Genomic DNA, 27,571 nt, shown 5'->3' with positions numbered 1-27,571 from the left:
TTCCGTTCATACGAATGGTCCACAGAAAGCAAATCCACGAGACAGAAAGCAGATTTGGGGGCTGGGAGAGGGGGGATGCGGAGTGAGCGCTAAGAGAACTTTTGGGGGATGGTGGAATATTCTAGAATAGGATCTTGGTGCTTGAACGTCTCGTGCATCTGCTGAAAAGTCACTGAATTACACACCCACAGCGGGTGAGCCATGTGTACATGAATTCTGCCCCCAAGAGCCCTGCTCGCCTCACCCGCCCTCAGTGGTGTTTACCATCTGCTCGGGCCACTCTGGGTGCCCTGTGGACGCCGGCCCGCCCACCCCCCCCCCTCCCCCCAGCGCATCACAGCTGCTGGAGGGCAGACCCCTCCGGGCACCGTCCAGCCCCTGCACGTTCGCCCGCAGCTTCTTGAAACCACGTGGCCCTCGATGGGCTGGCTCTGCTCTTTATTGTTTATTGGTCTGAGGCTCTCCAGATGCCAGCCTGGGTGGCAGGGCACACCTGGGACGGGTGTGGGGGCGCGGGCAGGCTGGCCCTCCCGGGGTGGGCCCTGGTCTCCTCTCGGCCGGCGGGGGCGTGCCTGACCCCGCTGGAGGGCGTGCTCGACCCCGCCGGAGGCAGCAGCGGCTGCAGGCTGGGTCACTCTGTCGACAGGGTGGCGAGGGCTTGGCGGGGGCGGCGAGAACAGATGCCCTCCCGCCCCCAGGGCTGGGTGTGCCCGGTGCGGATCCTGTCTGCCGAGTAGGGGCACCATGGCGTATCTGTGGCAATGCTGGCCAGCCTGCCCCTACCCGAGGCCCCAGGGTCCTCCCACCCACCTGTACCCAACTCAGCTACCGCAGGACAGCAGGAATGCATGAACAACCCTATTTCAGTGAAGAAACACTCTCTGCTCCGGCCTGGCGAAGCAGGTTGGGGGGCAGAGCGGGGAGCGGGGGACTGAGGCTCGGTAAGGAGGCAGCGGGCGGGGGCGGGGGCTCCCACGGCTCTGCAGGGAGAGGTCCGCCAGGGCCTGTCTCCAGAAGCATCTGGGCACCAGGTGGCCAGAGGGCAGGGCGCAAGCTTCAAGGTGCCCTGGGGACACAGCCACTGCCCCTCACCCCTGCGGGCGGGTGCTGGGGAGCATGCGGGCGCCGGCGTGGGCATCGGCATTCGGCAAGCAGACCACGAGGGAGCTGGGGCGTGCGGGGGGCTGGGCTCTGGTGCCTGCTGGGGTCTCGGCCAGAACAGCCCCAGGAAGCTCCGGGAGGCCCACGGCCCCGGAGGGTAAGGCACAGAGTTTTGGTTTCCCAGGGGCCCAGTCCCAGCCTGGCCCCGGAGGAGCCCCGCTCAACCGCACGTCTGGCGGCCCACGGCTGTGTGGAGGCCGGCAGCGGGCACGCTCACTTGGCTTTGGGCTTACGGCCGAGGCCTGTGGGGGGCGAGAGGAAAGCATCATTAGGAGCAGACCTGCCGGGGACAGCGCCGAGGCACCTGCGTCGGGGTCCCCAGGCTCCTGCTGTCCCATCACCACTGCCCGGTGGGCCTACTGTCTCTGGGTCCGCTCTGACCCTGGGCCCTCGCCCCTGCACAGCAGGACTCTTCCGGGTGCAAGATGCTGGGATGCCCCCCAGCCAGCTGGCTCCTGCCCACCCGTCCAGGCCGGATCTGGGCCCGTAGCACACGGTCGGCCCTCACCGATCCCCGGCACCGCTGTCTCTCCCGGCGCTTCCCCAGGGGTGTCCCTCCTGCTCCCTTACGCTGTCCCCACCTGGACAGTTCCTGCCACCTGCATGCCCCCCCAACTGGCCCTGCAAGGTCCCCGGCCCACTAAAGCCCTCTGGTCCAGGGGCCCTCTCGTGGCACCCTGCCCGACTCCCCTCCCCCCACCCCGGCCACACCAGAGCCAGGCCCGTCCCAGGCCCCCGAGCGTCTGCAGCAGACTTGGGTTTGGGGAGCATGCTGGAGAAAGACGGGGCAGAAAGGTCGGAAGTCATTCAAAGTGGAGCGCCTGGGCGGCTCAGGAGTCCGACTGTTGATTTGGGCTCAGGTCATGATCTGTTATGACAGCTCAGAGCCTGCTTGGGATCCTCTCTCCCTCTCTCCCTCTGCTCCTCTCCCATGCACGCACGTGAGCGCTTTCTCTCTCTCTGGCTCAATAATAAACATTAAAAAAATAATCTCAAGAAAGGGGCGCCCGGGCGGCTCAGCCGGTTAAGGGCCCGACTTCAGCTCAGGTCACGCTCTGACAGCTCGTGGGTTCGAGCCCCACACCGGGCTCTGTGCCGACAGCTCGGAGCCGGGCGCCTGCTTCGGATTCTGGGTCTCCCTCTCTCTCTGCCCCTCCCCCAGTCGCTCACGCTCTCTCTCTCTCTCTCAAAAATAAACATTAAAAAGTTAAAAAAAAAATCTTAAGAAAAAAGTCATTCAGAGCATGGTTTCTATCCCAGCCCCACTGTGGGGTGCCAGGACACAGGGCCAGGGGCGGGGGGCGCCCAGGGCACCGCACAGCAGGGGTCTCTCAAAATCACCACCTTAACCAGATAATTGATGTGAAGGTCACTGACCACAGGGCAAATGGCCCCGAGCTCTCCTGGGGTGCTGGGGGTCGGCGTGGGGACCCACGTCCCGTGTGCAGAATTCCTGCCCAAACACCATCGGGAACCAGGTGGGCTGGGGGCAAGGGGAAACACCTGGAGTGAAGGTGTCTTCCACAACCACAATCCCAGAGCCACACAAGACAGACCGAGGCTGGATGCCTGGTCCTGGGTAGGACCTCATTTCCAAAAAGTCCAAATAACTGTGAACAGTGTGACAGGCCTGCCTGGGGACACCTGCCTGGGGCTGCACAGGACAGACCCTGACTCGTCCTGGGGGGGGTGGGGGGGTGGGGAGAAGAGCCTTGCTCTCAGGAGACCCCTGAGGTCAGGTTCAGGGGCCAAGCGTTTGAAAGTCTAGAACTTTCAAATTGTTTCATAAAGTTGAGAGCAATGCTCAAAGTTGGCAGCAAATGCTGATAACTTTGCTATTTTTTGCAAGATTTTGCCATTTCGGGGTGAAGGGTGGGCGGTGTTCATTATGATCTTGCAAACTTCCTGTCGGGTTGACGTTTTTGCAAATAAAATCTCGAGGAGATGAGGAGGCTGGGATTCCTGCCTCCTGTCCCTGCCCCCCCCCCCTCCCCGGGGACGGGGGGACCTGTGGAGGGCTGTGTGGCAGCAGAGGGAGCACCCTGGCCTTTCACTGGGCAGTGGGCACATGTGGCCGCAGGCCCCCAACCCACGGACCACACGGCCCACTTGTCCCCTACACCTGGGGCCGGCAGCGGGGGCGGACCCGGCTCGTAAAGGACACGCCAGCCCAGCTCAGAAAGTAACCCTGGGAGGAGACAGGCGGAAGGCTGTCCCCGACAGTGAGGATAAACCGTAAAGATGGGAGCCCCTGACTTCACTCCTGCCCTTGCTTCCTCTGGGCGCCAGCTGAGGCCTAAGCCCCGGAGCTGGGAGCCGAGCCGGCCCCAGCAAGGCTACAGGTGTGGGGAGAACCAGACGGCCCCCCCCATCGTGGCACACAAGACCGGCACCCACTGACACAGTCCAGAGCGCAGCGGGGACCCCAGGCCTGTCCGTCTGCGTCTGTGAGCCTGCTGGGCCACATCAGAGACACGGACGGTCCTGCCCGTACCCGGGGGTCCTGGTGCTGTCGACCCAGGAGGTGCCTATCGACCCATTCATGGCTTCCAGGACCTGGCCAGGGAGGGGAGGCCCGCCCGCTCCCTGGAGAGGGCCCGTCACTCACTGCCCCCCAGGAGGACGTGTGGCCGGACCAGGGCCGGAGGAGGGCTGGGGTGTGCCCTGTGGAGGGTCTCACCCGGAGGCTGGGAGTCAGTAAACCCCATGGTCAGCTAGGCTGGTCGGGACAGGGACCCAGCGGCCCTGCTCCCCAGAGGGCACCCGACTTGGTCTCGTCCACCCCGCCCTCTTGAGGCCCCTCTGCTGGGCGCACAGCTCTGAGGTCGCACCCGGCCGCAGCGGGGACACCAGCTAAGCGAGGCATGGCTCCCGCCCTTCCCGAGAGGGGGGGCGAGGCGGAGGGCTGGCAGGTCCCACCACCAGCGGCAGAGGAGGCAGGGGGGCTTGCTGTCAGGCCCGGGGGGGGGGGGGCGGGGGGGCTGCAGGGAGCGGGTTAGCGTCCAGGAGCGGCAGGGCCCAGGCCCCGCCTCTGCTCACCGTTAGTGCAGGCACCAGGCGGGGTACGTACCTCACTGAATCACACAGAGTCTTTTTGTTTTATTATCGTCAGAGTCAGGGGCAACCTCTGCTTCCAAATAAGAGAAACGCACTCAACGGCTTATTCCTGACCCACCCTGAGCTGGGAGCTGGACGCCGAGCCAAACACGGCCGGGCCTCAGGCGGCCCCTGGCTGACGGCCCCACCTGCCACTCCCTGCCTGAGGTCGCGAGAAGTGGTTGCCAGTGGGCCAGGGGCACGGCCACTTGGCAGCGGCCCCACAGTCGCCCTTCCCGCCCGCGGAAGGTGGGGCCGTGGCCTCCTTCCCCCAGGCCGTGGGGACGCTCTGGGGAGGGGGGGGGGGGAAGAGGGCCACTCGCCCGCTGCAGAGAGAGACTCAGGGCTCTGGCGTGGGACAGATGAGCTCTGACCCCGTGCCAGTGCCCCCAGGCCCTGTGTGACCTGCCCTCCCAGGTGCCCTGCTTCCGGGGCACAAAGGATGATGGGAGGGGAGCCCCAAGTTACCTTCCTGGTTCCTCGAGGGGCGCTTCTTCCTTCGCTTGCCCGTCCCCTTCGAGGCTCGCTCCCGGGTCCTGGGGAGGGTGCCAGACCCTGAGGAATCCATCGCTGCGTCCTCCGAGAAGGATCTGTCCAAGGACGTGTCCAGTGCAGAATCCGGGGCTGTGTCCTCCTGGTCCCCGTCCCCGTCCCCAGCCACGCCGGGGCCTGTGGCACCGTGGCCACGCGTGCCTGTAGCCTCCGGCCTGCGGACGGTGCTGTTGGCCTCGGCCAGGCAGGCGTCCCGAGGGCCTGCGGGGTCTTCAGCATCTTGGCTCGACCCCGTGGCCCCAGGGGGCTTGTCACCAGAGAGCCTGAGAGGCTTTAGGGCCTGAGCCCCTCCCAGCACCACCGGCCAGGCCCCCGCAGAGGGCTGGGGGGCCTGGGGGTCCTCTGCGGCCAGGAAATCGCTGGCGTCGGTGTACCAGGAAGAACGCCTCTCCAGGGGCCCGGGCCCCTCCTCCTCCGATGGGTCAGCAGTGGGCTGCGGGCCGGGGGCCGTGGCATCCACGCGGTCCCTGCCGTGGGGCTCAGAGGTGGGGTGGCTGGTGTCTCCTGCAGGGTCTCTGGTGGCCACTGTGGACACAGGACAGGGCAGCTGAGGGTGGGGCCCAACTCCCAGGCCAGCCCGACGGCGCCCCCACTTAGGGTGTGCTGGAGCGGGGGGCCTCCCTCCGTATCTGCTTCTACCGGAACGTCCGCGTTCCGCAGCACCCGCTGCCCCAGGAGGCGTCCCTGGCGGCCTCCAGGTGGGGGTTCCCGGAGAACAGCCCTCGGCATCCACTGTCTGCCCCGGGGTGTGGACCTACTTCACCCCTGTCCCTCAGCCCCTGTGGCAGCCACGCAGAATGGAGTGCAGCACCCCGCCCCGCCCCGCCCCCCTCAGCACCCCTGAGCCCCAGGGACGGATGTCAAAGGCCCGCTGGCCCATCTCTCCCGCCCGCCTGGGGGCTGTCACACCCGCGGGGAGCTCTCTGTCGTGGCAGAGACACCCCAGCACCAGAAGGGTGAGCCGCTCCTCTGGCCCCACCTCCCACGGCAAGGGAGATGAGGGCTTCCTGCAGGAGGGGAGGCTCCGGGCAGCGAGGAGGGCGGGAAATGGCGATGAGGAGGTGGGAGAGGGTCTCACCAGGCGCCTTGTCCCTCAGGGGGTCTCCGGCAGCCGCCTTGCTGCCCCCCTCCGCGTCCCCTCGGCCACGGGCCGTCTTGCGCAGCTGGAAACCCTTCCTGATGTCGGCCAGCAGGGCATCGATGACACACACGTCCTCCTGCTTCCCGACTCCCCTCCTGACTGAGAAGCCCCACGGACCCTCAGAGACGCGGCTTGTGGGGCCCCCCGAGCCCGCCCAGGGGACCTGGAGCCTGGAGGCGTGGGAGGTGCCGCCGGGTCTCCAGGGCAGGGAGGAGCGTGGGCCAGATGCAGGCGCGGCCCCGCGGGGGCTCCCCAGGCCCCCGGCCGGCGCCTGGCCTCACCGGGCTTCCCATCCTCGCCCCGCGGCCTGCACGCCTCCTCCTCGGCCAGCTGCTGCTTCCTCCTCTCCGCCTTGGCCGCCTGCTCCTTCCGGTCCTTGTTGTCCTGCGCGGGACCGACACGGAGCCCCGTGACCCCAGCCCTCGGCAGCCGTCCCGCCTGAGGTCCGCAAGGGGCTGCGGGCCCACCTTCAGGGCGCGGAGGAAGAGGTTCCGGAAGGTCTTCATGGTGCTGAACGTGTCTTCCAGGGAGAGCTGCTGAGCGTCCTCACACAGGTAGCTGGCCAGCTGCAGCTTCTTCTGCTCGATGGCCTGGAACACCTCGTCCAGCGCCCGGGAGGCCTCGATGCTGGCCTGGGGGCGTGGGCGCACGGTCACGGCCCTGGGAGGACACCTTGCGGGGGGGGGCACCTGCCGTCACAGGGACACAGCCCGGGAGGGTGATGGCCGCCGGCACGGGCCCCCACGGGCAGTGGTTTCTCAGTGGGACCAGACAACTGGGTACCGCGGCCCCCGGGGAAAGGAGCTGCCTCGGGACCAGGGACAGCAGCGCCGCCCTGCCGCGGGGCCCCTCGCCCTGGCCCCGTCCTCCCCCACACTCACCCGGCCCTGCCCGTTCCACCCTCCCGGACTGACTGGCCCACTGGCTGGAGGGGCCCGCCCCTGGACACCACCGGGCCACTGCTCCCCGAGCCCAGCCCCGCTCGCCTGGAGGCGCTGGGCGTACTGCTCCTGCACCTCAGGGATGCAGGAGGACACCTTCCTCTCCATTTCCAGAAGCTTCTTCAGGTTGGTGCTGGACTCCGAGCGGATGAGCTCAAGGTTGATCCTGAAAAGTACCCGAGAGTGCGCTGGGGTCAGGTGACAGCTGAGGTCCAGTCTCATGGAGTCGGTGGGGGCCTCACCCTGCACGCCCGCGGGGTCACTGGGGGCCCTCACCGCGTACGCCCACAGGCTTCTGGAAGCACGTCAGGGCTCTGGGAAGGGCCAAGCGGTGCTGGGGGGATGTGTCAGGACAGCGACCCCAAAGCCTCGGCCCATCCTCCTAGTCTGACCCTCCGAGAAAGGTTCTGCAGCTCTGGGACCTGACGACCTCCCATAGCAGCGTGTGCCTGGTGTTGGAAGGCCCGGGCCACGCTCCCCAGGGCTGCCCCTCTGGGCCGAGTGACCCACGTGGATGCAGCCCCACTTCCCCGGGCCTCGGTTTTTGCCATCTGTGCAATGGGCCTTGCTCACGGGCTGCTGTGAGGGTCAACCTTATGAAGGGTGGTGTCGCACTAGCCCCTGGTATGCCCACGACCAGGTCACTCCCTCCCTTTCGTGGCCTCAGCTTCCTCCCGTAAATCATCTGGGGACAGGCCATCAGGCCATGATGGACCCGAGGTCCTATCCCAGGCCGAAAGCGAGGGTCCCACGGGCATCTGGGGGCCCGGCCTGGTCCGGCCGCCTTACTGGTCAGGACCAGGGGTGGGGGTCCCGGCGTGGGCGAGGCGGGTGGGGGGCACGTACCCCGCTGCCTGGGAGGGCCGCTCCAGGTCCCTCGGAAGCTGCAGGAGGTCTGGGTGGTTTTTCTCCACCTCCTGCAACAGAACGTGTCCGGTGAGCGCCGCCGTGGCCCCGCCCGGGCCCCGGGGATGCCCGGGCCCCAGGGGCCGCCCCGCGGGCACACCTCCAGCACGTGGTGCAGCAGCGTCACGCGGCTCTGCTGGGACTTGGTCTCCGTGAGCTTCAGCAGCGTGCTGATCTTGAAGCCGTCGGCGTCCCCCGTGTGGCTGCCCTACGGGGGTGGGGAGTGAGCGTCCTGCCTCCTGGGGCTGGGGGTGCGGCCGGGGGCGCGGCGCACTTACATAGTTGAGGAAGTTTCCTATCTTCAGGATCAGCTGGCAGAAGACGGGCAGCTGGTGGCTGGTGAGCAGGCCTGCGGGAGGGCGCCAGGGCAGAGGGAGGGGCGGGTGCTGCGAGGCGTCTGAGGCTGCGGCGTGGGGGCAGCACCCCTCGGTCCCCTCCCCCACGCTCCCTCCCGGGCTGCATGCAGTCCCAGCGCGGATGGCCTCCGGGGCTCGGGGAGCAGGTCTGCCAGCGTTGACACTCACTGAAGCCTCACGACCCTGGGGCAGATGACCCCTGCCCCCTTCTGTGGATGAGGCCCCCTTCTGTGGATGAGGTTCTAGAGGAACCTTCTAGAAGGTTGTAGCTGTGACCTCCCTGGTTCTCGGCTAACTGTCCCTTGGGGCGTCGGGGAGGGTGGCCCTTCTGGCCCCGTGGCCAAGAAGGGAGTGGGGGGCCACCGCGCGTGTCTCTGCCCTGTGGCTGTGGTGTATTCCCGCTGATCCCTCATCTGGAGAACGCGGCGAGTCTCTGCACACGTGTGTGCCTCTGCACGTGTGCGTGCGTGTATACATAAACACATACGTGTGTACCCGCAAACGCACGCGTGCCTGTGTCTGTGCGCACGACTGCGTGCGTCTCTGGCGGGCGACCGCTCCCTCTCCTGGTGCCGAGCGCCCCGCCCCCACTCACTGTCGCAGGCGGCCAGCACCAGCTGGGCCTTGGGCTGCACCACGTCCAGCACGACGGCCGTGCCCTCACACAGCAACATGCACTCCACCCGCAGCTGGTAGCTGGGGACAGAGCGGGAGATCAGGGACGGGGCCCCCCACCTGCGGGTGGGCAGCGGCCGGGGGCTGAGGCACAGAGCTCGGGGAGGGGTCCCACGGCCTGGCGCTCCAACACGCGCTCCTGGGCCTCAGCAGGACTGGGGCAGGGCCCAGGGATGGCACTTTGGACCAGCTCTGCTGCACCGGAGGGCGGCCGCCTCCCTGCGGGGCACCCCTGGCTCTCAGAGCGGGCGGCTGCACGAGTGACCCGTGTGGCGCTCCTCACGGAGTCCTGAGGGAACGGCCTGCACAGCCCCTCTCCCCTCCCCTCTACCCCTCCCCCACTCGCTCACCAGGGAATGCCCAGCAGGAGGAGGTAGAACTGGTCGGCGTTGGCCAGCTTGGTCCGATCCTCCGAGAATGCGCGCAGGTTTTCAACCTGCAGACAGGAGACCACTCCTGGGGTTCCGGATCCCGGCCCTCCCAGGAAGCCCCCTGCCCTGCCTGCACCTGTGTGGACCGGCTCACCGGGGCCCGCTCACGCCGGCGCCCCCCCCATCCGGCACACTCCGCGAGCCGGGAGCCCTCCCCCCCCCCCCCCCCCCCCCCGCCCCATGCTGCCCCCCCCCCGCCCCCGGCAGGACTAGCAAGTCTCTTTCCCTGACTCACCTCGTGCTTCTCAGGGAGGAGCTTGAGGAGTTGCTTGAGGACCTCCACGTCAAATTTCGTGGTGTCCCCAGCCCGGATCATCGCAGTGACGTCCTCGTTGGAGCTGCAGGTGAGAGGGGGTGGTTGGGATGGGAGGAGAGGGGCCTCATGTGGGTTCCTGGGGACCCTGCCAGTCGGGGACTGCCCTCGGCCTGTGACATCTCCGCTGGTCACACCCGGGGCACAGAGAAGGCAAACCACCTGCCTCAGCTGAACAGTAAGGAGGCCTGGGGCCGACTACCACACTCCTTGTCTGCCAGAGCACCCTCCGCCTCCCCCTTCCAGGGGGCTGCTCGCGACACGGGCCGTCTGGCTCAGGCACCCCAGGGAGCTCCGTAGCCAGAGCCACCAGAGGGGTTCCCCGCGGATGTCTGGGTCTCGAGGACGGAACGTGCAGTTCCCAGAGCGGCCTGCAGAGGGCGCCGCAGAGCCCAGCGGGAGGTGCGGGCGAGGGGGCGGGGCAGGGGCGAGGCCGTGACGCCCGTGCCGCTCACCATCGAAACTGCTTCAGGAAGATGTTGAGGTTCAGGCTCTTCTTGGAGTCCAGGAAAGTGATCTGGAAAACACCCCCGCCCTGGTGTTGGTGCCCGGGGAGCAGCAGAGGCCCCTGGCTGAGCCCCAGCCCGGCCCCACCTCCTTGGGCTCCTTCCTGGCCGGGGCTGCCACTTGCTCCTTGGGCTTGGCCTCGGGGAAGCAGAAGAGCCGCTCGATGCTGGAGAAGTCCGGCTCCACGACCTCGGCCCCCAGGCTGCTCAGCGAGGCCCACATGGAACTGTGCTCTGTGGACGAGGGGCCCCCGGTCGGGTTCGCGCCCACCCACCCAGCGGCTTGACGGATGGAGGGGGAGGGGCGGGGAGGGGAGGCCCCCCCACCCCGCCGCCCCGTTGCTGTCACACCGTATGCATGCGGACGCATACGTGCCCGTGACCCGGCTGGCAGGAGGCCCCGGCCTTGACCTTCTCTGGGCATTGGCACCCAGGGGCCTGGGCGCTGTGGGGCTGTGGCATCGGAGCCACCCATCGGCTTGCGAGGGTGCGCGTGGGAAGAGAGGCCCTCCACAGGTGACCTGTGACCCGTTCCCGCCCCGCCCTGCCCAGACCTCCCAGGAGCTGAGTCCAGAGCAGAGATCAAATGGCCCTGGCCCACACTTGGGGGGGGGGGGGGGCGGGGGAGACACAGGGGCCCAGGTGTGAGCACATATACTACCAGTCGGTATCGCAGGCCAGCAGGGCCCGGCACCCCCGCTCGGGCAGGAAGCCACTCACGGAGCCTGGGGGGCCCTCACCTCGCGCCGCATCAGAGCCGGGCGGGGGCTCACCTTGGGCCACATTGGACGGCAGCTTCTGCCAGTTGAGTTTCTTCATGCGCACAGTGGGAGCGTGCACGCACCGGTGGCTTGGGACCCAGGCGGAGGAGCCCAGGCTGGGGCCCACGTGGGCCACGATGACCTCCTCCACGCCACCCGCCGCAGAGGGGCCAGAGGTACCCGGCAGGGGTGGGGGTGGAGGGGGGCCCCCGTCCAGGCCAGGCGGCGGGGGTGGGGGCGGGCACCCCGTGCCCGGGAGCGGTGGAGGTGGAGGAGGTAAGGCCCCGCCAGAGACAGGCAGGGGGGGTGGTGGAGGGGGTGGGGGGGGTGGGGCCCCCAGGCCTGGCAGTGGGGGAGGGGGGGGGGGAGGAGGAGGGGGCCCGGCGGTGGAGCCAGGGAGTGGGGGTGCGGGTGGGGGCGCTGGGGCTCCCAGGCCTGGCAGTGGGGGAGGGGGGGGAGGAGGAGGTGGGGGGGGCGGGGGAGGGGGCCCCGTGGTGGGACCAGGGAGTGGAGGTGCAGGTGGGGGGGCTGGGGCCTTCAGCTGTGGAGCAACCAGGTCCTCGACAGCGTGCAGGCTGCTGAGGTCCGCCTCGGGCCTCGGGCCTCCCACCCCCGCCTTGGGGGCGCCGCTGTTTTGGGGCACGCTGCCCCTCCGACCCTGGCCTAGGTCAGCCTGGACACTCTTGTGGGCCTTGGTCAGGGTGCTGGGGCGTGGCCGCCCCTTGACGGACAGAAGCCGCTCCATCATCTCCTCCAGGGTGCATTCCTGGACTGGGGAGGGGGTGCCGGGGTCAGGGCCGAGGGCCAGAGGAGGTGGGTAGGGGGAGGTGGGACAGGCGTGGCCACTGCCCTCAGGCAGGGGGCGGCTACCCTCCGGCAGTGGTCTGAGACCCTGCTGGCCGTGCATCGGGCGAGGGGTCAGGGCGGGAGGTGGGTGAGGGCTGTGGGCACCGTGCCCGCTGGGCCCCACCTGCTCACCGTCACTGGCCAGGAGCACGGCCCGGTTCACCAGGTTCTCCAGAGCCTCCCAGAGCAGCTGGCTGGAGGGCAGGGTGGGCTCCAGGTACAGCAGGCCCTGCAGCACGGACAGCAGCTGGGCAGACGCCGGGGAGCAGCTCACCTGGGGGGCAGGGGGGGGCGGAGGCTGGGTCAGCGGGAGCACCTCAGCTTGCCGGGAACGTCCACCCCCTCAGCACTCTACGGCTTGCAGGGCCCGGGTGATGAGCTAGGTTCACGGTTCCCTGACCGTCGCACCGGTGACATTCGGGGTGAGGCCGCTCTCCGTGCGGGGGCTTCCTTGTGCATTGTGGGATGCTGGTCCCGGCCCCCGTGAAGCCGATAGTGCCCTCTGCCCCAGTGTGGCAAACCTCATGTCTCTGGATGTTTCTGGATGCCCCCTGGGGACGCTCGCGCCTGGATGAGAGCCACGGGTTCTTTGAAGGACAGAAGGTCCCAGACAGGGAGGGCCTGAGCTGGACCAGAGATCAGCCTCCTGGCCTCTTGCTGGTCCTGGGGCCCCTCGGGCCATTTGGCGGTAGCCAGCCAGCTGGGGCCCAGGACAGTCCAGCTCCCTCTGGGCAGCCCAGGCCTTTGTGATGCTGTCCTCCTGGGTCCTGGGGCCCTGGCTCTGTGCCTATGACAGCCCGGACCTACCGCCAGGCGCCAGGCTCTCCCCTCTCCAGCCCCCTGACCCCTCACTGCTCCCTCGCATCTCCACATCTGGCCCACGGCTCCGCTGGGGGTGGGGCCTACCAGGGCCGGGAAGGCAGCCGTGTCCGAGCCCCGGCGCCCAGGCCACAGTCCCGGGGGTCGTCACCTTGTGGAACACAGAAGTGAAGACTTCCTGATGGTTGTTCATGTCGACGCCGCCGCAGATACGCAGAAGCTCCTCCGCATCCTCGGCCTTAGCCTCCTCGAAGGCCTCCAACTGGATCAGCAGGTCGGCGTCCTCCAGATCCCTGGGGCGAGGGGGCCGGATGGGCTGAGGCCGCTGCCCCCCACCCCCCAGCCTCCCCCGACCCTGGACAGACGCACGGACGACCCTCAGCGTGGCCCACGCTTCGCATGTGGCCAAACCTCAGCCTGGGGCCAGCTCAGCAGCAGAGCCACAGGCCCAGGCTCCTCCCCCTGGCTCCCCACTCCCCAGCTGGCATCCCCGGGGCTGGGGTCCCACCCAGGAGAGTGGTCCTGAGAAGGCCCAGGATGGGGGTTCTCTGCTACGTGGATTCCCCGGCACCCAAATAAGTTTGAATTTCAGATAAACGACCAGTGACCTTTGGCATAAGTATATCCTATACGACATCTGGGATATACTTACACGGAAGGAGCCCTCCTATTCAGCTAGGGGTCCTGTACTGCATGAGGCAACCCTAGCCTCCAGGGGCAGCTCCAAGGCCCCAGGCAGGGAGACCCCGCAGCGTGGCACACTGCGTTGTCAACCGGCCTGGGTCCAGCGGCAGAAGCCCTCTCCAGCCCCTCTGGAGGTGCTGTGTGGGGCCCAGGGGAAGGCGAGCCTGGCTTTGGGGGACGGTGCAGGGGACTCACCGCAGACGTGTCAGAGTGTCCAGCAGCTGCAGCCCTGGGAAGGGACAGGAGGAGTCAGCAGGCCTCAGAGGCTGCTGCCACCGGCCCCCCCCACCCCGACCCCGGTCGCTTGCACCTCTGATGCCTCTCCTCTGGTCTCCCCCTGGGCTTATTCCCACCCCCCGGAAGGTGGTGCCATTCCTAAGGCACCAGGAACACTCTGGAGGGACACGTGGTCGCACCCACTAAGGGGTCATCCCACAACTGGTAGGACCGGAGCTGGGGATGGGCGTCAACACCGAGAGGCCCCGAGTCCCCCGAGGGGGGCAGGTGGGGGCCGGCTTCCCAGAGCCTTCCTCTGGGGTCCTGGGGCGGGCTGCGGGCGGTTACCGGTGAACTCCCCGCGCAGCTGGGTGCGGGTGCGGAGGTCCTCGGGGCCCAGGATGATGGCATTGATCACACTGAGCAGGGTGACGACATAGGGCACGTTGTCGCTGTCTGAGAGCTCATTCATGATGACGCTGAAGCGGTACTGTTGGCTGCACACGGTCTGCAGGGCGGGCAGGGGTCAGCACGTGTCCCGGGCCCACCGAGGCCCCAGGGTCCCCCGAGGCTCACCTTGTAGTGGTCCAGGGCGTCCAGGGTCAGCATGTGGCCTTCGGGCGAGTAGATGCACAAGGCAGCCAGCAGCTCAAACACCTGCTTCTTGACCATCACGTTGGATGTGTCCAGAGCTGCCGAGGGGCGGGAGATTGTGGGGGAGTCTCAGCGGGGGCCCAGGACCCCAGGCCCGGCTCCCCCTCTCCCCTCCTGGCGGCTGGTCCCCACCTGGGCCTGAGCTGAACTCACACTTCCGCAGGTGGACACCAGAGGGCGCCCTGCACCGGCACACTGGCCACCTCCCGGGCTGGCCTCCCCAGGTGCCCAGACCCGCCTCCGGGACCAGAGAGGCAGACCCCGCAGGCACGGGCTCACAGGCGGGGGTCCACTTGGACTGGGCCTCAGTTCTGAGAGGGGTCCATGTTGGATCTGCCGAGGGCCACGCTGGCACATGGCCCTGGGCCGAGCCCATGCTTCCATCAAACTCAGTACCGACTGTGCTTGACAGCCTGGGATGCCCCCTCGTCCTCGTGGCCCCCTGCCTCCCACCTTATCCCCCGAGCTGGCACAGGGGGCACAGCCAAGCCCAGGCTGGGTAGGGCAGGAACGAGGTGGCCTGTGGCTTGTTCACCCACACGGGCACTCGCCCACCCCACGGGCCGACTCACCCGTCACTGGCCCTCCTGGAGCCCCAAGCATCGTGGGGCCCGGGTGCTGCCACGGAGCAGCACAGCCTGGCAGGCAAGGGACACACAGTGATCCCTGCTCACTAAGGGCCACCTGAGGTTGCTCTCAAGGGTGGAAGACTAACCCTGGGCGCAGCCTTGGGAGACTTCCTGGAGGAGGGGAGCGGGAGTCAGAACTTAAGGAGTCAGGGGCGCCTGGGTGGCTCAGTCGGTGAAGCGTCCGACTTCAGCTCGGGTCATGATCTCGCGGTTCGTGGGTTCGAGCCCCACGTCCGGCTCTGTGCTGACAGCTCAGAGCCCGGAGCCTTCTTCAGATTCTGTGTCTCCCTCTGTCTCTGCCCCTCCCCCACCCATGATCGCTTGCTCTCGTGCTCTCTCTCTCTCTCCCCGTCAAAAATCAATAAACATTAAAAAAAAATAAAAAAAAGAACTTAAGGAATCAGCAGGCACACAAAGGCAGAGAGCAGCCTGAGCTGGAGGTGAAGCCCCACGTGGTGGGAGACGGCACAGAATGGGCAGGGGCAGGGGCGTGGGGGAAGGTGGAGGAAGAGGCCATCGGCAAGGGCCGGGGTTCCGGCTGGGCTCAAAGGGCTCGGAGCCAGGTGGAAGGCAAGCGGGACTCCAGCCGCCAGGGCCCGGACCTGGGTGGCGGGTGGTGGGAGTGGTGTAGGCAGAGCCCGGGGGGGAGAGGGTGGGGCCCCAACAAGCGCAGGGTTGGGCGGAAAGGCCGGGCAGGGTCACAGAACAGACCGGGCAGCCAGGTGCGGCCGGTGGTGGAGGACCAGGGCTCCAAGGTCACCTGGACGTCCCGGACCTGGGGCCGATGCGAACCCGGTTCCTCCTCCGGGAAGCCCTCCCTGCCTGCCCAGCCGAGCTCTCTCCTGCGACCCCAGCCCTCCTGCCGCCCTCCAGGGCCTGGGGCCTCACGCAGAGTTACCAAGGGGCTGGCCGTCTGTGCCGGCCTGGCCTCCCGGCAGCCCGCGGCTCACCCAGGGAGAGCTGGCGCACGTAGGCCTGGTTGCTGAGGATGTACTCGATGCCCCGCTGCGAGTTCAGGACGGCGCGCACGCAGCTGATGCAGGTGAGCTGCAGGAGGGCGTCGGCGATGCGGGCCACCCCGCGGCCGGACAGGCGCGCCAGGGCCTCGAGCAGCAGGTCCAGGCCGCTCTGCTCCAGGAACTGCACCATCCAGCCGCCGTCGCTGCTCTCCAGACGCTTGCGCAGCCCCGAGTAGTTGACCACGGACGGCATCTGCAGCAGCCGGATGCACAGCTCGGGGTCGGCGCTCTCCAGGTTGGCCTCCGTGGGGTCCGAGTCCTGCGCCCCCAGCTTCTCTTTCAGCGCCGCCCACTTGCGCTGCGCGCCCTCCCTCACCGACATCTTGCCGAACTGCAGGGCCGGAGGGAGGGGGGCGTGAGTCCTGAGCCCAGCTCCGCCCCCCGGGTGCCCCACCGCGGGAGAGGCCAGGGCGGGTGCGGGCGGGGGTCCCCTGCCTCAGTATCCCCACCCGCCCGCCGGGTTTGCCCTGCGGGGGCGGGGGGGGGGGATGCTGCGGGCAGACCCTCGTCCCGTCTGAGCTGCCACCACCCCCGGGCTTCCTCCGTGCCAGGCGCTCCTGGCCACAGCGGCTGGGCTGACAGCAGCGCCAGCCCCCCCCCCCCCCCGCCCCGCCCACCCTGTCGAGGCGGCTACACCGGCAGGAATACCACTGACCCAGCGGTGATGATGCAACAAAAGTGGCGTCTCCGGGGCTCCCTTATCTTGTCCCGGGGCACTTCCCCTGCCCAGTGGACAGGGTCAGATAGGGACAGCGGGGCAATTCCAGGCCTCAGGCGTGTGCCGGGGAAGGGGCTGACTGGAGGGTCATGCCCGGTGCTCCCCCAATCGCGGGCCCTCCCTGCGGGGAAGCAGCCTGCCAGGCCCTGGCTTCCGCGGCCCTGCGTTTGCCAACCAATGTGGACGGAGCACCGGATGTCCCCTCACACACACCTTTCCCCTAAAGAGGACGGGCTGTGCCTCCGCCCTCGCCACCCCCGGCAAGCCCCCCTCCTCCGGCCCCTCGGTGGTGACGCCGTCCCGGACCGCGGCCTCTGGGGACCGGCCTCAAAAGTCAGGGGCAGCCCAGGCTCTCCGCGACCATGTATGGCTCAGGTTTTATATTTAGAGCCTGAGAAGGACAGCACGGGGCTGCCGAGAGGGAGCCCGAGGACCAGAGCGCGGCAGTACCGTCACGCCTCGCGCCCGGGGATGCCACAGCCCTCCAGCCCCCCACCGCGCCCACCTGACGGGACAGGAACGGGGGAGGCACCCAGAGAAGCGCGGTCACATGCCCACCGCCCCCCCGTTGGAAAGGGCAGGGCTGAGTGAGACTGGACTCCGGTCCGAGGGGGGCTGGGAGAGGCTGGCCGTCCAGCCGGGCCTCGATCTCAGGGCTGCGGGACCCGGTAAGTCGGGGGGAGACCCCACGGACCATCTGAGGTCATATGTAGGAGATGCAGGCCGAGAGGGGTCGAGAGCCCAGGGGCCTGTCCCAGGCCTGGCTCCAGGCCCTCTGTGCTCACTGTGGTGCAGCTGGAGGCCTCCCGCCCCCTCTGCCTTGGTGACTCTTGGGTATTGTCCCTTGTGCTTCCCGAGCGCCCCCCCCTCCCCCCACTGGCATGGCTGGCCTGGCCTTTCAGCAGCCCCTCCTGTTTGCAGTGGGTCCAGACCCCCACCGAGCCCCTTATCCTCCTGCCTGGCTGACTGCCAGACAGGCCCCTGGGGTCCCCCAGCGGGGGGGCCGGGGGGGTGAGGAACGGCTCTGGGCCCACCGGCCACTCGAGCCGTCTGAGCCTCCTTTCCTCGCCTGAATTTCTGCATCAGCCTACTGGGGGCATCCTGAGAGGGAGTGGGTGCGGTGTCCTTGCAGGGGGGCGGCCGGGTGGCGGTCACCGTCCCCCAGGAGCCCTTACAGCCCTCCCTGTGACCGCACAGCCCACCTGCTCCCTCAGGCCCGGCCCTCTTACCCGCTCCCTCACCGTCCACTCACCCAGATGCGCAAGACCTTCCGGCTGCCTCTGCCCACCCATTCCAGGCCCTGCCGCGGGCCGCCCCTCACACTCTCCTGGCTTCTCATCCCTGCTGACCGCTGCCGGCTGTGGCTCTGGTCCCTCCTGGGCGGCCTCCTGGTGGCAGGGGAGGGGGCCGCTCCCACCACCACGAAGAGCACAGCAGAGGGGCCTTCGCACACGCTGCCACGCACCTCGGGTGCTGCTGCCTAAAGACGCAGCCGGGACTGACCCTGCCTTCCCCGCCCCCACCCCCGCCCCACTGGCCCAAGTCCCTGTTTCCCTGGCACAGGCTGAGTGGCTGGAACATGACCTCTCCCAGGCCAGGCCTCCAGCATCCTAAGTATCTTCCCTGGCCAAGAGCCCCAGGGGTCCCTAGATGCAGAAAACAGCCTCTCAGAGCCAGCCTGCGTGGCCCAGAGCGCCCCACCGGGCTCCTGGCGGCCACGGGCTCTCCACCCCAAGGGACCCCACCTGTGGGGGCTCCCTTGGCCTGTGGGGGGGGGGGGTGGGTGGGACCACAGCAGCAGGTGACCGGCCCATCCACCTGCCTGTCCACGAAGGATCCTGAGCTGTGTGCCCCGGAGCTGAGTTTCACAAGCTGGCCATGCCCCACGAGGCACCGGGCTGTGGCCCAGTATGGAGAGGGCGTCCAACTAGGAGAGTGAGCTCAGCTGTGGGTAGGGATGACTTTTCTCCCTCTGTGATGCCACCAGGCTGCCTGGCCTCATCCAGGGCCCACCTGCTTAGGTCCTGGGTGGAGGATGACTCCCTAGAAATGTTTCAACTGCCCTTCAGGACCAGCTCCTGAATACACGGATGGACGGCGGCCAGACACCAGGACAGAACCCCGACCCACAAACTGCAGCCACAGCCCAGGAGGAAGCCCGCTGTCTCCACAGCAGACCTGCCGGAAGTCGGACCTCGATCTCTGACGCACAACCACCCTGGGACAGTGTCCCACATGGCCGGGGCTGGATGACGGCTTCCACAGTTTTTGTTGCCACGCCCACCTGAGGACCAACCAGAAAGCCGAGCGCACTCCCCAAGCGATCACGCGGGCTGTCCCACTTCCCCAGGCCCCCAGCCCCTCCCCCGGGTGCCCCTGAGCCCCCCTTTTTCCTACAACGAAGCTTTCTATACATAGAAAACACTTTCACATATTAACATATACATGCTACAGAGCCCATGTATGTACTACACGTATACATCATATACACATAGATATACGTACTACATAGTGATAATTAACGCATGTATTCTATACTATGTACATAGGCTGCACATGTACGTTAATGCACATAATATTACACATGCACAGTAAGCATATATCGTGTAACGTGTATGTACTACGTGAATACCTCATATGTGTGCACATGATATTACACATACATGGCAACAATTATATATAAGAAGTATAGATGTGGGGCGCCTGGCTGGCTCAGTCAGAGGAGCCTCTGACTCTTGATTTCAGTTAGGGTGGTGAGTTCGAGCTCCACATTGTGTGTAGAAATTACTTAAATAAATAATTTTCATAATAATAAATAATTATACAATAAAAATTTTAAATAAAATAATTTTTAAAAACGAATGCTTAAAAAATATGCACCGCACGCATACATTATACACGTACGTCCACACTAACAGCGAACATATATACATGGAACTAAAATACGAAGTGCTCCCACCCTCCCGCCTGCCTCGAGTCTGACAAATGCGAGCGGTGACCAACTCGCTGCCTGAAGCGGCTCAGAATAAACAGCTCTTTCCCATCCGGATGGCGGTTGAGCATTTCCGCCCCGAGCCCCAGAGGGATTCGGGAGGACAGCGAGGGGACCTGCGTGGGAGGCAGCATGCTGGGAGCCAGAAGCCAGGCTCCTGGGCTTGCTCGCTGGCTGTGTGCCGCGGGGAAGTCCCTCTGCCCCTCTGTTCTCCATCTGTACAGTGACGCTTGCTGCGGGGCTGCCAGGGGAGAAGCTGGACCTGGTGGGCAGGGCGAGCGCCCGGGAGCGCTGTGGCTGTTGTAACGCCGTCCCCGGGCGTCCGGCCCTGCCCGACTCTTGGGCTGAGCGGCGGGCCCCCAGCCAGGCCCGGCGCCGAGACAGGGCGGGGTCGCAGGGACCTTCCCAGACTCGGGCCCTCCGGGCGGGGCGTAGCCAGCCTGCCGGGGGCGGGGCCACACGCTCAGGAATGCGCTCTCGGGGCCCCCACTCGCGCGGGGGCGGGGCCAGCGCAGGAATTTGCATTCGCAGAATTTTTGCAGCCAGCACCGCCCGCCGTAGAGCACGAGGGTCTCCAGGGCCCGAGCCCCCGGAGGGGGCTGAGGCCTTACCCTGGACCTAGGGCAGCTGGGAGGTGCCCCCCCCCCAGCCCTGCACCAGAGGGACTCCGCAGAGGAAGGCGCTGGGGCTCCCGCAGGAGTGTGATGTCGCCCGAGATTCTCCAGCGTTCGAGTTTTTCTACCAATAACGTGGGGTTCCCACTGGGGCGGGGCCACGCCTCCCCCTGCAGACTCTGACTCCCGAAGGCAGGGTCTCCCTCCGAGCTCTCCTGGGTCAGCCCACGGCTCACGCGCGTTCACGGCCCGCGCTGCTGACTCGAGGACCTGGAGGAGACTGGACGCCGGTCCTCCTGGCCCCTCCTCGCACACCCATCTGCCTTTCTGCCCGCACCTACATCCCGGCGCCCACAGGCCCGGGCAGCTGTGCTGACTCACGGCAAGCCACCGCCCCTGCCTGTCTGTCAAGCTGTGTGCGTGGGGGCGGGGGCAGGGTCAGAGCTGCCCCCACCCCCCCCCCCACCCGACCTCAGAGACCAGCCCCTGTTATGCAAATAGGGAAACCGAGCCTGAGCGGGAGAGCCTCCTGAGGCGGGCACCGGGCACCAAGCCATGTCCTGGGCACGGCTGCCGGGAGGCCCCTGCATGGGCCCAGGGGCGGGAGGGGGCTTCCAGCAGCGTGCGGCGGCGGGGAAGCCCGCACTAAGTGCCGGAGTTCGGCGCCCTGGAGGAGGGGGTTTGGCCTTCTGCTCCTTGATCCCTGCGAGGGCTGGAGGAGGGGCTGGGGGCCCTGGGCGGGCCGTGAGGGCCAGGGAAGGCACAGGCTGGGGACTTGGGCACCTGTGAGAGGGGCGGCCCTGCCAACATCCCCACCAGGGCTGGGGTGCTTCTGGGCCCAGAGCCAGTGAGGGCGGGGGCGGGGTGCAAACAGCGAGCTTGCCTTCCTTGGGGAAGGCGGGTAAAACGGCAGGAGCGGGGTTCCGGAACTGGAGGCAGGGGCTGCCACACTTTATTTTTAGCTCCGAATTTTTCCACTGCCTGGTAACCCTTGGATTGTATTTCCAGCGGCAATTCCCCCGGAGCCCAGGGGCAGCCGGGGCCCTGCAGGGTTGGGGAAGCCCCTGAGGCTGATCCCATTCTCCTCCCTCCAAGACCTTAGTTCCTTCTAAGCCTCGGGCACATACGACCTTACCCACCAGGCTGCAAGCCCCCAAGGGGCTTGGGTGGGTCACCTGCCCTCGGGCTCATCCCCGGTGAGGGTCCAGTGCACGGTGGGCCTTGGGGAAGGAGGAACAGCAGAGTGCCGACCCATCACCTGCCCACCCGCAGGCAGAGTGCAGAGGACCTTGGCCAAGGGGCAGAGTCCTCCCACTGCCCGTGCCCCCCCATCCCCCCCCCCCATGGTCTCATGCTCCAACCCCCTGCTGCCTGCAGTCCCAGCACGGGGTGCAAGATCCATGCCTCCCAAGCCCTCACCTTGAATGCCCCGCTGTGTGTGAGGAGGCCGGCCGGGCCGCCGGAGCATCCAGCAATAAGACAGAAGGGGCGGCTTGCAGGCGGGTGGGCGCCAAGACCTTCACAGCAGTGTTGAATTAAAAACAGAGACAGGAAGTAGGACACCAAGCCGTACTGTGTAGGATTTCAACCATAAAACATATCACACAAGACACACGCCTGAATGCTAACAGAAGTTGCATCTGGGGTGAATGTGGTCTTTGTCATAATTAGAAAGACAGAAAAGGCCCCAAATCTCAGAGGGAACAGGGCTCAGCTCAGGTCACCAGGGAGGCCAGGCACTGTGCCACCAGGATCTGGGGCAGGTGGGAGTGAGGTCAGACACAGAGCCCAGGCCGGGCCTGTTTGCATCCTCCGTGGGTCCCACCCTCCTGGGTTAGGAAAGAAGCCACAGAAAAGGCTGCCCTGGTGTGGGGGATGGACTTGGCAAACAGGAAACGCCTGTGCGGGGGCGGGAGGGGGGGGTACTGCTGATGCTGCCCCTGCCCCACCCCTGCCCCTCCCCTATCCCTCCCCTGCCCCTGTTCCCTGGGAGGAGGTTCTGGGACTGGGCTGGGGTGGTCTGGGTGTCCCCCTGACCCCAGCGGATGGCTTGCTGGGTGGGGAAGGACAGGAAGGGGTGGAGGCACCCACGCCAGGAAGCCGAGCTTTCGCTTCCACCTGTGCTGGGAGCTGGCAGGGACTGGGTCTGCCCTCACCTCCTGCTGTCACCAGGCCTCCACTCCCCCAGCTGCTTGAAGGGCAGGCCCAGTGGGAGTCCCTGGAGGGGGCTGGTCCCCTCTGACACTCCCAAGGGTCTGGTCCAGCGCCTGGTGGCCGGAGGCGTGAGGGGCGGGTGCCGCCCGCCTGCCTCAGCACAGGAGGGCAGCATGGGTGGCTGAGGAGGACAGCGGCGGCCACCGCTGCCTTCTGTGGCTGAGCCAGTTCCAACAGTGATCGCTGGAGGACAGTGACAAGTACAGACCTGTGTTGCCTGTGAGGAACCGGAGGCCCCCACGTGGCAGGGTGGCCTTTGACTCTGGGGCTGCTGGACCGCCCGCAGGCCCCGCGCCTGGCCACAGCCTCCGCCCGCAGGGGCTCTGCTGGGCCACAGGAAGACCTCAGGCCACCAGAATCCCTCCTCCCTGGGTTCTGTCCCCCAAGACCAGATGCAGCTCAGAGATGCCTCCTTCGGGAGACCCCATGTCCCTCCTCTGTCTCCCCGCCGTCCTCAGGAAAGGCCTCTCCCAGGCTGGGAGGACACTCGGTGCCCAGGGAGAAGGGCTGGCCAGAGACTTCAGGCTTCGGGCCTTGCCGAGGCCTCGGGGTGTTGGGGTGTGGCTCAAGACTGCCCACTGCCTGCCCCGGCAGTCCCTGCCCCTGGCCGGTCCCCAGTCCCAGCTGGAGGCTTCCTGCCCAGGAGCAGGGAGGACACAGCAGCGGGTGGAGGGGGGGGGGAGGGGCCGCCCGGCACTACCAGGGCCCTGAGGGCAGAGGACGGCTCAGACTCTGGCTGGGATCAGGCTCCGCCGCTGGCTGGCTGTGTCCCTTGGACCAGCCACAGGACCTCCCAGAGCTCTGGCCGCAGTCCTCGAATGGGGATGCGCGGGTCAATGCCAACCCCTGGGCCTGCTGACAGATCAACAGGCACCATCCGTAAGTCCCGGGAATGCGCCGGAAAGCACCGTGCCCAGCTGCCCACCCATCCACTGCGCCCCCCGCCTGCTCCTCCTCAGCCAGGCTACCAGCGGCCGACACGAGCTGAGATGCAGCCCCCCACTCGGCAGCCCCGGGCCGCCTGGCTCAGGCAGCCAGTGCCAGCAGCCTGGCCCGCGCCGGTGAGCGAGACCCAGTGTCCACCACAAGACGCCCCCCCCCCCCCCCCCCAGGTATTTCTTGCCAGTTGCGCAGGGCCAGGCCCATCGTGGGCTTGGTTTCCTCATCTGTAAAAGGGCCGGGATTTTCTCCGGGGATGCTGGTTTGGCTGAGCCAGCACTGTCTGCCTGGCCTGCGAGGCCCCTCCTGGGCGGGACCCCCCACCTCCTCTTACAGGTGATCTCCCGGGTCCCACCTCTGGGCGTCCCTCCTATCACTCTGCCACCTCCGGGGGGCGGCCCCCCACTCCCCCGCCCCCACCTCCACGGCAGCCGGCTGGCACCAGGCAGGGGCAGTGGGGGCCTCCAGCAGGGCGGGGTCCCGCCCCGGCACTCCCGTCAGTGCGGGTGGGAGGGGGGACAGGCCGCGCCCCCTCCCCGCCGCCGGCCGGGCCAAGAGCGGACAGTTGACCTCCCTGCGGCTGTTCGAGGACGGCGGTGTCAGGCTGTACTTGGAGCGGAACCGGGCACCCGGGCACAGGGACCCGGATGGCGGCAGAAGCAGGCCGCACACTGAGGTCACACCCAGGGCCAGGCACAGTGGAGAGACTGATGCCCTCTGACACAGCTGGCCAGGGCCCCTGCTGGTGTCCACACCCACGTCCACCAGTGCTCCGCAAGGCCAAGATCGAGCTCAGAGACAGAAAGCCCTGCCCCACGGGCTGTGTGTGTGCGTGTGTGTGCACGTAGGGGTGGGCACTGGCTGGCCCGGGCATGGTGGGGACTGGGGCAGTGCAGGGAAGCCACCACCCGGGGCTGCATGTGTGTCTGGAACTGGCCTCCTCCTCCCTGACCCAGCACGCCCTGGGCTAGCCACAAGGCTAGGCTTGGAGGTTCGGCCTCAGTGGCACCATCTGCTAAATGGGAGGCACGGCCTGCCTCCACCTCCCCAAGTGTATCTCCTGGCTGGTCTCTCACCCACGGAGGGCCCCACATGATGGCCCTCAGCAGCACTGCACACGACTCCTTGCTCACGTCGGCCCCTGCCTTCCCTGTGGGGTCGGCCCAGGCCAGCCTCATGCGAGCAGGTGGCCCTGGGTCCACCTTCCCACCTTCCAGCGTCTCCTTTCCCACGTGGGCCCAGCTCACAGGCAGGGGCGTGGTGGAGGGTGCCCCAGCAGCACACGGCGGGGAGGGTGGCCTGGCCGGGCAGAGAGCGCACGCTGTCCTCAGGTAGCTCGGTGGCCTAGTCCTCCCAGTGCTGTCACCACCCCCCTCCTGCCCCACAGCAGCTGCCTGCCCACGTGCGCTGCTAGGGAGTCACCCAGGTGGGTGCCCCGGGGCCTGCCCCGTCCCTTGTTGGGAGGCCAGAGGGTGCTGCTGGGCCAGCACGAGGCTCTCCTATTCCCAGAGTGGTGGTGACGCGGGACGGGGGATAGCCTTGGCCTCCAGGTGCTCACCGGGGCCAGCCAGTCCTCACCCTGACCCCAGGAAAGCACTTTCCGTACGCCTGCTCTGGCCCACTGGAGCAGTGAGGTGAGCCCAGAAGCCCGGGGCACACAGTAGGGGCTTTATAAATGCATCTTGCCAGAGTGACACCACAGATTCTACAAGCCAACAACCCTGTGCCTCAGTTTCCTCTTCCGTGAAACAGATGATAATCACAGTACCCGTGCCTCACTGGTTAGGCGTGAGACTTGGAGGCCGTGGGGTGGGTCCATTCACTCCTTCGTGCATTCACCCGTTCTGCACACAGACTCCACTCAGGACCCTGGGACTGCTGCAGTGCACAGGCCAGACTCGGGACTCGCTCTCAGGAGGTTCTGGCAGTGCACCCGGCAGAGGGGAGGCCCCGAGCAGCCGCACAGCTTCCTCAGTCACACCTGGGGAAGGTGCTGTCCAGCGGACAAGCAGCGGTGGCCCCTGCTGGGGGGACGGGCCCACCCTGCCCCCTGTCTTGCTGCCTGGCCCAGGAGGAGGAGGAGGCTGGCGGTCCCGGAGCGAGAGCCTCCCTCGGTCTGGAGCTTTCTCTGCGCACTGGGTAGGTGGGCAGCTGGTGAAGAGACTCCACGCCAGCTCAGGACTCAGGCTGTCTGGTGTTGAGAGGTGGGCCCGGCAAGACCCTCCTTGCTAGGGGTGAGGCTGCTGGGGGGGGGGGGTGGGGCCTCATGGTCAGATCCTCTCTCACACGTCCAGGGACCAGGCGCTTGCCCCAGCACAGGCACTCCTTCCTTTATAATGGGTTGAAGCCACTTTCTCATCTTGGACACACAGGGTCCCCCAGGCCTGGCTCCTGCCTGGCCTCAACCTTCCGTGCCGGGCCCAGGTCCCCTGGACCCACTTCTGTCCACTGCCTTTCCCAAGCCACTGTGTCCACTGGGCCTTGAGCCAAGCAACTGCTAGACCCCTGCTGGGGTGCAGGGGGGAGGGGGCCAGGCAGCTGAGTCAGGCCTCACCCCTCCAACTGTGGGGGCACTCTGCCTCCTGGTTCCTCCTCTGGGTGCCTCAGAGAGTGCCCACACCCCAGGCCGGAGCCAGGCCGGCGGCGGCGTGCCCTGCACCCGCAGGCAGTGCCCGCCCGAGGTTATCCAGCTACCATCCACCCCTCCCCCGCCCTTCCGAACCTGCTAACTTTTCCAACCTGGAATCAACTGCGCTTTGAGGAAAGGCGAACGGAGTCTATTTAAGGTGAGGAGCTCGCGGTCCCGGAAGGTGAGGTGTTCGCAATTAGCTCCGACAGCCGTCAGCACCTCCACAAAGTGGGGGGCCCTCACCTGATGGTTAACTCTTTGCTGTAAATGGCTGGGTCCCAGGAGGGCAGCCCCACCTGATCACTCGATCCTCTGGGTCCTCTGCTCTGCAGGGCCCCTCTGCCTGTCTGCTGGCCCCGATGACCTGTCCATCGTCCCTGAGCCACTGCGTGGGGCCGGGACGGGGGACAGGGGACAGGGGACAGCTTGGGGCTGCTACCCCAACTTGGCTTTTTAAATTGAGAGTCGATGCTCTCCTGGTGAGGGATGGGGACAGTGTGAGGCCCCAGAGCCGGAACCAAGAGCCGATACTGGACACGCTGGGACGGCGGCACCCTCTCCCCCAGCGCTCCCTGCCCTGGACAGCACGGTGAAGGGGGTTAGGGCATTTGCTCTGGGTCCAGGGAAGAGGTCCACACCTGAGCCACCGTCCCCACCGTCAGGGTACAGATGGAGAAACTGAGGCCCAGAGAAGGCAAGCGTCCTGCCCAGGTCCCACTGCCAGGTCCCACTGCCAGAGGGAGCAGGCTGGTGGGAAAGGAGTTTCCCCAGTACAGCTCCCCTGTGGGTGTGCCTGACCCCGGGCAGGGTCGTGGCCATCTTCGCCAGCCAGTCGGGGTCTCCGTGTGTCACAGTGGGGCACTAACGCTGCGGTCACAGCTCCGGCCCCCATGCAGCCTGGGGCCCTGGGTTACAGAACCTCAGGAGGCTAGGCAGTCAGACCCCAGCCTGAACGCCACGGGAGCGGCTGCAGGCTGATGGCGCCTCAGGTCCCTCCCCAGGAAGGGGGTCCAGGGCCGGGACTGGAGGAACAGTGGGGGAACACAGAACCGGCCTCCCACCGGGAGGAACCCAGCGCAGTGATGGGGGCTCTCGCTCCCCCAAGGCCTGCCTGCGGGGTGCCAAGGCCCCGGGTGCGCCCAGCTGCTCCGCTGCAGCTACAGACACAGCAGCACTCGCGGGACCCCCGGCCCGTGCGCACCTCGTGGGGCCACCGGACTGCCGACCCGAAGTTGAAGTTTATTTTCCCAACTGTGGCTGATTCATGGTCAGGATGTGGCAGCCGCGGGAAGGGGAAATTCTGCTGGCACCGGGCGGGGCGCTGGCCCGGCTGACCCCCGGCCACCACCGCGGCCAGTGCGTTCCAGCTGCGTCTCCGCGCGGGGGGTCGGCAGTCAGGGGTGGGATGAGCCCCGGGGTCAGCGGGGGGGGGGGGGGGGGGACTCCTGGGGCCCCGCCCGGGGGCAGGGAGCCGGGAGGCCGCCGCCTTGTGCCGCCACCCGGGGCGCACGCCGCGCTGCCCCAGCCCCCCTCCCCAACCCCAAGAGCCCCCTCGCTCGGACTCAGTTTCCCTGCGGCTCCTGGGGCGGGGGGCCCAGAGGCGCGGACTTACCGGGCTGGGGTGCAGCGGCGCTCACTCGGGTCGGGCCAGGGGCCGCGCCAGGCCGCCCACCGCGGGCTCCGCACGGCTCGCGCCGGGTTGGGCTGGGCTCGGGCTCCCGCTCCGCGGGGCGCGCGGAAGAGGAGGTGCCGCCCCGCC

The 27,571-nt window shown here is 67.3% G+C and overlaps 1 protein-coding gene across 5 annotated transcripts; it reads right to left on the bottom strand.

Moving 5' to 3' along the window:
* Positions 1 to 421: 421 nt before the first annotated feature.
* On the bottom strand, positions 422 to 27,571 carry INF2 (inverted formin 2). Of its 5 annotated transcripts, none has more exons than XM_078447781.2 (23): positions 27,425 to 27,540; positions 15,638 to 16,037; positions 13,981 to 14,096; positions 13,753 to 13,912; positions 13,384 to 13,417; positions 12,656 to 12,797; positions 11,818 to 11,959; positions 10,852 to 11,610; positions 10,167 to 10,312; positions 10,028 to 10,089; positions 9,495 to 9,597; positions 9,179 to 9,264; positions 8,749 to 8,849; positions 8,076 to 8,146; positions 7,898 to 8,005; positions 7,738 to 7,808; positions 6,937 to 7,057; positions 6,418 to 6,582; positions 6,232 to 6,334; positions 5,888 to 6,049; positions 4,726 to 5,334; positions 4,232 to 4,288; positions 422 to 1,403 (listed from the first exon to the last, which is right to left on the bottom strand). In XM_078447781.2, exons 2-22 carry the CDS (start codon positions 16,026 to 16,028, stop codon positions 4,233 to 4,235), a joined length of 3,708 nt encoding a protein of 1,235 aa, XP_078303907.1. In that variant the 5' UTR covers positions 16,029 to 16,037; positions 27,425 to 27,540; the 3' UTR covers positions 422 to 1,403; position 4,232. The 5 variants fall into 5 exon arrangements, with proteins under 5 accessions (XP_078303907.1, XP_078303904.1, XP_078303906.1 ...); XM_078447778.2 differs by lacking the exon at positions 27,425 to 27,540 and adding an exon at positions 21,450 to 21,547; XM_078447780.2 differs by lacking the exon at positions 27,425 to 27,540 and adding an exon at positions 17,677 to 17,886.

The sequence above is a fragment of the Panthera onca genome, chromosome B3 (assembly GCF_046562875.1).
Source record: "Panthera onca isolate mPanOnc1 chromosome B3, mPanOnc1 haplotype 2, whole genome shotgun sequence".
In the NCBI taxonomy this organism is placed as follows: domain Eukaryota; kingdom Metazoa; phylum Chordata; class Mammalia; order Carnivora; family Felidae; genus Panthera; species Panthera onca.
Note: the sequence above shows the minus strand (reverse complement) of the source record. Positions and strands in the feature narration are given on the sequence as shown.